Genomic DNA, 9,180 nt, shown 5'->3' with positions numbered 1-9,180 from the left:
CATCTTGGTTGTCGTCTTCGTCTTCTTCGTAAGCATATGCAAAAGTAAGTTCGTAAATTGTTAAATAGATGGTCGTGTAGTTTGTATTTGTTTAGCTGGCTCAATGTATGTGTCGTTGAGTTTTAGTTGAGTTGATTGGTTTGATATGTATTTGTTTTGAAGTTTATTTGTAAGATTAGACAAAAATAGAGGTGATCATTAATGATTCGTCTTTTTTGGGATTCTAGTTTTTGGTGTTTTGATTGTTTGGGTTATTGTGGTTTTTTTAAGCCGTAAAATAAAGATTTGTGTAAAATTAGATTGATAAGTAAGGGAGATAAATAGACGACCACAAATCTTGGGTAGAAAATATTTTTGATTATTGATGTTAGCACAATATAGACATTAATATAAAGAGGATTATGTGTTGATTGTTTCTTACAGATCAATGAGGAGACAAATAACGACTCGAATTGTTTCTTTGGTGAGGTCAGAGCCCTGGACAGAACAGATATGTCCAACCACATCTGCGAGTTTAAATATCAGCTATGATATCGAAACATAATATAAACTCAGATGCAATATGATAATATACCTGGGAGTTCTAGGTTTGTGTTCGCAATCACTTGGAGATTGTCGAACAGTCTAATCTTGACTGGAGATTGATCTCATGAGCATCTGTGATGACTTCATCAATAATGGTTAGTGAGATGAAACAAATGAGGAATGGATGATCAGTTATCTTGTACATGCTTGAGCACCTAGCAACCTCAAAACGATCGACTTTCACAATGGAACATGCTTTCAAAGATGACATGTAATGATTAGCACGTCCGACGGGAGTAAACCTATGAATCACGGAATCTGCAAAAAATATTATTCAACAAAGAATCAGGAAATCAATTAAATCAACTATGTTAAATAAGTGTGATAGATTGAAGATTAACTTACCTTTTCATCAAGGAAGAGAATCATGATTCCCACAAACTCCTTGTTTTTCTTGAAGTTCAGGGAATCCTAGAAGCGGAGGAAGCCAGAGGCTATGCTCTGACTACGACCAAGACGGAGAGACTCAAAGGTTGAGTAACAGACGCCGGGACGCCGGTTTGAGGAACTGGAGAGACAGAGAGAAATATTGTCTAGAAGATGGTTAAAGCTAAGATGAATCAATAAGTTTTGTGGAGATGCAGATTGAGTTCATCAAAGATGAGAATCATATATATAGGGTTTACAGAAGGGCTACAACTCAAGAACATTTATGATCAAACGATTTAAGATGTGGACATGAAGAGTTCACCGGTAAAAAAATAGAATACGAACATACACACGGCGCAACTCTGTAACTCAGACTTGTTTGAGACAATGATGAAAAGAACTTAAACTCATGTTAAACGACAACAGTTTACAATATGGCAAAAATATAATTGTTGCAAACTTGAGCTTTTTTCATATAACATGATGAATCCCATTTAAAAATAAGACCCATAATACATTTGTTGGCCTGATTCTCAGAAGAAGCCGAAGAAGCAAGGGCTTCCATCCTTCATAAATATATATTAGGTTCCGCCATCAATGTACAAAGTATCATTTAGCTTACTGGTATAAATGTTGGTGTTTATATTTCAATAACTCGGGTTTGAGCCATGGGCTTGACACTTTTTCACATTTTTTAAAAGTAGGGTCCACAAAATACTGACGTGGCGCGCTGAGAATTGAGCAAAAACTCAACTATTATAATATAGATTTTTGATCAAAATTTATTAATTAATAATTTATGTCTATTATGGAGAGACTTTTTTTTTTTTTGCCATCTATTATGGAAAGACTTGGTGAGCAATGCAGGAAAAGGAAGAATAATGAAAATAAAACTAATAATTATTGTGTTATTCATCGTTATAATAATTAGCTAAATTTAACCCGGGAAATGAGAACCATAATTGGAAGGCGAAAGAATTAATAGAGGGACTTGGTTATGGAAAGACTTGGAAAGCAAGGCGAGTCATCTTTATTAGTGGGGCCATTATTACCAAAGGTTTTTGCATTACCAAAAACACTCGATGAGTTCACTACTTCTCAGCCGTGTCTCGAGACTCTCTCTGAATAAACAACCTGCGTTAGAAGTTGTAAGCCACCCCTCTCTTGTCTCTTGTCGTAATACTTGTTTCTCTTCTGATGATATGTCGGATTTTACTTTGCAGAGAAGATACCTCTCCGGCGCTCGGTTCTTGTCGGAAACCCCTACCTATCGCATCGTAGGGGCTGATCATTGTCGTTATAGTTCGAGGGATGAGAGTGTCGGCAGACTCGTGGTGCGAAATGTAAAGGCTTCGGACTCTGAGGATGACGAGGTTTTGGAAAAGATAGTGCCCACGGATTTGATGACGCCAACGGGAACGATAGGAGCATCCCAAGGGTGGGTAGCTACTTTGAAAGACAACGTAGTGTGGCTTCAAGATGATCTAAACCCGTTCGCTTCGGATTCATCTCCTAAGCGAATCTCACTGCCTCGTCCCAAAACGTTGCCTGATTGCCAAACCCAAATGGTAACCAACGTGGCCTTGTCATCTTCCCCTGAAGACGAAGACTGCATTCTAGCCGTCAAGTTCGTTGGGCCTCAACTCAGCCTATGTAGGCCTGCTGAAAAGAATAACCACTGGGTCAACATCAGAATCGAAGACCCAGGCTTCTTTTCGTCACGGGTCATGTATTCAAATAAATAAAAGATGTTCTCCATGCTGGGTCGTGGAGGAACACACACGGGATCTTGGGATCTTGAAAACCACAGATCGCGTAGCTTCGTTTATAGAAAGTATAAAGAGTATCTCCCATCGGAGATGGAGGATATGTCTAGGTGTAGCAGGAGCGAACACTTGGTGGAGGCACCCACAGGTCAAACTTTTATGGTCAAGTGGTACACAGATATCTTCTGGAATGGCCCTGATAATGGGGTGCGGCGTTGGAAGCGTTTCATGGTGTTCGAGGTGGCAGGTGGAGACGCAATAGCTTCTAACGACATTGAAGAACTCTGTATTTTTCTCTCAATCAAAGGAGAACCTTTCTGTGTAGAGGCTAGCTTGTATGGGCTAACCCCAAACTGCATCTACTACGTGGGAGACTTTGACTACGGAAAAGTCAATATAGGCAATAATGAACGGGTTGGTGGATATGGCTTTTCCCCTGCCCCTTACTTCATTCCACCTCAATCCTCTTAATTATATTTCTTCTGTTTTATTGCTTTTGGATTACAATGGAAACTCTAAATTCATCACTCGCACCTGCACTTCCTTTTTGTATAGTGTGACTTTACTTTTAACTGTTATGTGGAGTTTGAGCATCACAATGATACAACAACTTTTCCAAGTTTCAGATCGATTCTTAGTAAAAGTACGGTCTTTGTAAATAATAATCCCTGGAGACTAGGACAGAAATGGTTTTTACTTTATACTCTGACTAAATTTATGGATTTTACTTTATCCCTGAATCTCGCCTTACTGGAAAATGTTTAATCAAGATCTCTATCTTCCTTAGATTCGAAGAAACTGAGTTTAAATACTGCGTTCTTTTGTTGTTTGTTTGTATGTTTTGATGGCTTCAGTGTCTATGCTAGGTAAATCAACATGAACATGTTGGCGATCGTAAGTGTACAAGAAACTATGTTGAAAGAGATGTTTCTATTATATGTGACTCCATCCTCCTCTCTCTCTCTCTCCCAGCATATCCCTTCACATTAGTTAGACTTTCCTCAAACTGTTTGCTAATTGAGAAAGAAGATACGGGTGTAACTGTAATCATTATAGGAACAATAGGAATATATAGGAAAAGAATGACTAGGAATGAAATTTTAGGAATGATGATTTTTTATCAAAATTAATAAAGAACAAATTTGTTCTATAATTCTCTATAAACAAAGGAATAGTCGATATTTTGATGAGTCGGATGTGCTTTCTGCTCGTTAATTTTCTACAAGGAATTCTGCTTAGAATGTTGGAAGAGATTGAATGCTTATGAAAGACTTGGTGAGCAAGGCAGCAGAGGGAAGACTTTGTTTTTTTATAGTCGTTACAATAATTAGATACCCAATGGATTCGTGGGTCATTTAAAACTCATATATAAAAGAAAAAGCAACACGACATTATTACTACAGAGATACTATATGATTTATGGAATGTCAGTTATGGAAAGACTTGGGGAGCAATGCTATTCATCTTTTTTACCAACGTTTCATTTAGAGTTTGTCCATCACCTAAACACACACTATGAGTTCTCTGCTTCTCAGCCGTCTCTCGAAACTCTCCCTGAGGAAACAACCTGCGCTAGGAGTTATAATAAGAAGCCATTCTCTCTTGTCTTTTTTCTTTTTAATTTAATACTTTTGTTTGTATTTCTTCTTTTGTTTTTTTCTGATGTCGGATTTTACTCAACAGAGACACTTAGTTGGTGCTCGTTTCTTGTCGGAAACCCCTCTATGTCACATCTACGGCATTGAACACTGTGGATATAGTCGAGATGACTATGGACGGCCTCGATATCCGGAAATCGGCAGACTGATGATTACAGATTTTACTGGCCCTAGTTGTTGGACCAAGGTTTTGGAAAAGACGGTGCGCATGGACTTGATGACAGAAACGGGAACTATGGGAGCATCACACGGCTGGGCATTTACTTTGAGATACGGCGGTATTCCGCATCTTTTAGATGATCTCAACCCGGGAGTGTCGGACTCAGATGGGTGTGAGATCTCACTACCTGATTTGGTAACGCTGCCTCATTGCCAAACCAAACTTGTAACCAACGTGGCCATGTCGTCCTCCTCTCCTCACGACGAAGATTGCATTCTAGCCATTAAGTTCGCTGGTCCTCAACTCAGCCTAATTAGGCCTGCTCAAGAGAACAAAGAGTGGGTCAACATAAAAATCGAAGACCCTTCCTTCTTCTCCTCCCGAGCCATGTACTCAAACAGAGATAAAAAGTTTGCCATGCCGGCTTCCGAAGGCACACACATTGGATACTGGGACCTTGGAGAGAACTTGGAGAAACCAAAGGCGCAGGAATTTTGCGATTTTTTCACTCCTGAGTTGTTGAAGTCAGAATGGGAAAGACTAGATTCGTGTGTCACGAGCGTAGAGTTGGTGGAGTCACGTACCACGGATGAAATGTTTATGGTTAAGCGGTTCACAGAGAGAAATGGCTTCAATGATGGGAGGATGGAAGAGCGTCGAATATGGGTGTTCAGGCAAGACAGTTCTTCTACTTGGTGTTTCACTGAAAACATTGGGGATCTCTGCATTTTCCTCTCCAATGCTGAACCTTTCTGTCTCAAGGCTAGCTCCCACCAGAAATGCAAAAACTCTATCTACTTCATTGACAAAAGCGAGCGTGGAATATTCATTCTCGGTGATAAGTATAAGACTAGTAACTTTAACAAGTTCACTGCCCCTTACTTTATTCCACCTCAATCTTACCTCGATGCTAATTGTAGCAATGGATCTCATTCTCCCTAAACCTTGCATGACACCAACCACCTCTGCTTCAATTTTTATGTATTCTCTTCTTTCTTTTTTTGCGTTCGCATTTACTATATGGAAATGGAAATTCTAAAGTTTAGTTACTCGCACTTTCACACTTAACAGTAGTAATATGATAATAAGATATGAGCGAGTAATGCAATCTCAATACATCCATGACAAGTCTTGCCTAAAAGACACAGGCGTTGCAGCACCATGCACACCTTGTTAGACAAAGTATTTCCCTTGAATGTACGTTCTATTGATCATCTCAATATATACACAGATTGGTTACAATATTTGAGGGATCTCCCTATATTTACTCTAACATACTGATACCGAATATATAGGATATTCAAGGTATCTAATACTCCCCCGCAGTCGAAGTGTGGTGTTCACGTAACGCCAAGACTGGAGCGAAAGTTATTGAAAAGAGAGGTGGGAGGGCCTTTTGTAAAAATGTCGGCATATTGGAGCTCAGATGGAACGTGTAGCACACGTACTTGACCCAGTTGCACCTTCTCTCTGACAAAATGGATATCTATCTCAATGAGCTTTGTACATTGATGTTGTACCGGATTTAAGAACAAGTATACTGCACTAATGTTGTCGCAGTAGACGATTGTGGCTTGAGGAATGTGATAGTCCATTTTGAGAAGAAGGTTACGAAGCCAACATGCCTCTGCCACCGCGTTAGCCACACCTTTGTACTCTGCTTCAGCACTTGATCGGGACACTGTTGGTTGTCGCTTCGCAGACCAGGAGATGAGGTTGTCACCAAGATAGATACAAAAGCCGGACGTTGATCTTCTTGTTGATGGACAGCCTGCCCAATCGGCGTCCGAGTACGCCGTCATTGAAATCTTCTGGTGCTTCAAAAGCTGAAGACCAAGTTGTTTCGTTCACTCGCTTCAGAGCTGCAAGATGAGGTTCGCGCGGATCATGCATGAAGAGGCATATCTGCTGAACTGCGTAGGAGATGTCAGGACGTGTGAATGTGAGATATTGAAGAGCTCCTGCCATGCTCCTATACTCTGTTGGATTGTCAACAGCTTTGCCTTCTTTATCACTTAGTTTAGCCTTCAAGTCAACAGGAGTGGCACACGGCTTGCATTCTTTCATTCCAGCACGCTCAATTATCTCCTCTGCATATCGACTTTGGTTCAAGAACAAACCTTTGTCATTGAACTGTGCAGAGATGCCCAAGAACGAGCTTATCTGGCCTTCATCTGTGATTGGAAATTCCATCTTTAGAGCAGCAATAACTGAGTTGCGGAGCTCCGACGTTGAAGCCGTGATGACAATGTTGTCGACATACAAGATTAGATAAGCCCTCGTTCCATTCTTTGCGTATGTAAACAAGCTCGTGTCATTCTTGCTTCGTTTGAACCCTTGGTTGGTGATGAAGTTGACAAACCGTGCATTCCATGCGCGAGGCGCCTGCTTCAAGCCGTAGATGGACCTCTTCTTGAAACCTGAAGACAATCTTCGACCACAAGCAACTCCGGCGTTTGAGTCTTTAGCAAGTGGTCTCAATCCAACGTCTATGATTCCCAAACACGTTGATAGTTACTGCACAGTGAAAGAATGAAACAAATTGCAATATATATGCAAGAGTAAAATAATTTTTGTGACAACCCAATCTCCTCAACCGGTGGTTTGGTATTGTTGCGATTTTATTTTGGTTTTATATAATTTTAGATGTGGTTTGTTTCGGTTACTGATTTTAAAAGTGTTTTATTACCTTTTATTTTATTAAATGTTTTTGATTTTTATTCGGTTTTTATAATGGGCTTTTTGCAAAATTGAGATAGAACTCAAAGTCAAACACAAAACTAACTTCTCTTTTTTTGGAAATTAGTTTTGCCCTAGTCACCCCACAAGTTCATATAATTCACGAAAATAACATCAAATTTTTTTATTTATTTTTTCGAAAATGGCATTTTTACTCTCGCACCCTCATCATCTTCAAGTAATTACAAGATTATCATTGTCATCGATACCCCAACCACCATGAACAACCAATTTGAAGCTCTTAATGCTCCCAAAATCGATTTACCCTTCTTCTTTCTCCATTCTAATTAACTAAACACAACATCTCTCTCACTTTCTCTCCACATTCAGCTAAAAAAAACCAAGATTTTGATTCTACATTTTTTATGGTTCATAGAGTCATAGAAGCTAATAATTCTGGGTGGGTCACTTTCGTTTGAGATTATGTGTGCTTGGAGAAGCCTTATGTGTGCTAAGGAAGTTATCTCACCAATTTAAGATATGAAATCGAGTTTTTTTTCCAAATCTGGCTGTAGACGACTTACCTAGAAGTCGTCTGGTCAATGCAGAAGTTAATTTTTCAATTAACTTTGAAATATGTTTTCTGAGACGACTGAAATATAACTCGTCTGCTTTTGTTTGGTTACAAAAAAATCTCCAAAGAACCTACACGACTTACATTTCAGTCATCATAGGTTAGTTTTGCATTTGACGGGATTATTTCAGAAGTTTGACTTTCCTGGACGACTTACATTTCAGTAGTCTGGTGAAAAATTGAAATATCAATATTTTATTTAAACTCGATGACTTACAATTGAGTCGTCATAGGTTAGTTTTGCAATTGAAAAATAAAACATCAATATTTAATTATCTATAGACGGCTTACAATTCATTCGTCCGTCCGACGACTTACATTAAGTCGTCCAAAATTTTATTCTGAGATTATGGTCAAACCTCTCAAATCCTAGACGACTTACATGTAAGTCGTCGGACGGACGACTGAATTGTAAGTCGTCTATATATAATTAAATATTGAAGTTTTTTTTATGACGACTTAATTGTAAGTTGTCGAGTTTTAATAAATTATTGATATTTCAATTTTTCACCAGACGACTGAAATGTAAGTCGTCCAGGAAAGTCAAACTTCTGAAATAATCCAGTCAAATGCAAAACAAACCTATGACGACTGAAATGTAAGTTGTCTAGCTTTTTTGGAGTTTTTTTTAACCAAACAAAAGTAGACGATTTATTTTCCAGTCGTCTCAGATAACAGATTTCAAAGTCAATTGCAAAAATAACCTCTGCGTTGACCAGACGATTTATAGTTTAGTCGTCTGGAAGACTTTGATTGAAGTTGTCCTCGTCGATCTTTAATAAACTATAGTTTTCTTTGTTCCATGTTTGCTAATGTGTTTTATTTTGACTTTTTCAGATGATGCGTCAGTTACATGCAGTGTATGGAGAATGGTTGTTGAGAGATGGATGTTGGAATTTTGTGGTTGATCATTTCAAAGGAGCGAGAATGTTATTTTTGAGTGAAGGTTCGACACATGCTGATCTTGTTGCAATGGCTCAAGAAGATTATAACCTGGACATGAACACAAAATTTGTAGAGTTAACTTAGTCATTACAACAGAGTCTTTGTAAAATTTTAATTGCAAAAATGACCTAAATTGACGACTTGATATTTATGAGGTTACCAACATTCACGTTAATTAAAGTTTCTAACTGATCCGAGAAGACATCCGTGGACGTCTGCTACGCTAGTTTTTAAGCCTTCTACACTAGTTTTTGAATAACTTGATTTTTTAAGAGTGATAAGTAACTTCAAGATATATAAAACTCATATTTTCAAAATATGTTTTCTGCCTTAGTTTTACTAAATTTGACTAAGTTTTTCAACACAAACTTATAAAAAATATGA

General features: G+C 38.5%; 3 protein-coding genes across 3 annotated transcripts; all 3 read left to right on the top strand.

The window, feature by feature from the left end:
- Positions 1-2,156: 2,156 nt before the first annotated feature.
- LOC106297811 lies at positions 2,157-2,699 on the top strand. Its single transcript, XM_013733975.1, has one exon. It carries the CDS (start codon positions 2,157-2,159, stop codon positions 2,697-2,699), a length of 543 nt encoding a protein of 180 aa, XP_013589429.1.
- A 3-nt stretch (positions 2,700-2,702) lies between these two features.
- On the top strand, positions 2,703-3,191 carry LOC106297810. The gene has a single exon (XM_013733974.1). The coding sequence runs from the start codon at positions 2,703-2,705 to the stop codon at positions 3,189-3,191; it is 489 nt and encodes a 162-aa protein (XP_013589428.1).
- A 1,191-nt stretch (positions 3,192-4,382) lies between these two features.
- On the top strand, positions 4,383-5,480 carry LOC106297809. The gene has a single exon (XM_013733973.1). The coding sequence runs from the start codon at positions 4,383-4,385 to the stop codon at positions 5,478-5,480; it is 1,098 nt and encodes a 365-aa protein (XP_013589427.1).
- The last annotated feature ends 3,700 nt before the right edge of the window (positions 5,481-9,180 follow it).

Source organism: Brassica oleracea, chromosome C6 (genome assembly GCF_000695525.1).
Source record: "Brassica oleracea var. oleracea cultivar TO1000 chromosome C6, BOL, whole genome shotgun sequence".
Lineage (NCBI taxonomy): Eukaryota > Viridiplantae > Streptophyta > Magnoliopsida > Brassicales > Brassicaceae > Brassica > Brassica oleracea.
The sequence above is the reverse complement of the archived record's forward strand: the minus strand, read 5'-3'. Positions and strand labels throughout refer to the sequence as shown.

Bases quoted from the DNA above. Each gene is read 5' to 3' on its own strand.
- LOC106297811 (XM_013733975.1), top strand. From the start codon at position 2,157: ATGTCGGATTTTACTTTGCAGAGAAGATACCTCTCCGGCGCTCGGTTC.
- LOC106297810 (XM_013733974.1), top strand. From the start codon at position 2,703: ATGTTCTCCATGCTGGGTCGTGGAGGAACACACACGGGATCTTGGGAT.
- LOC106297809 (XM_013733973.1), top strand. From the start codon at position 4,383: ATGTCGGATTTTACTCAACAGAGACACTTAGTTGGTGCTCGTTTCTTG.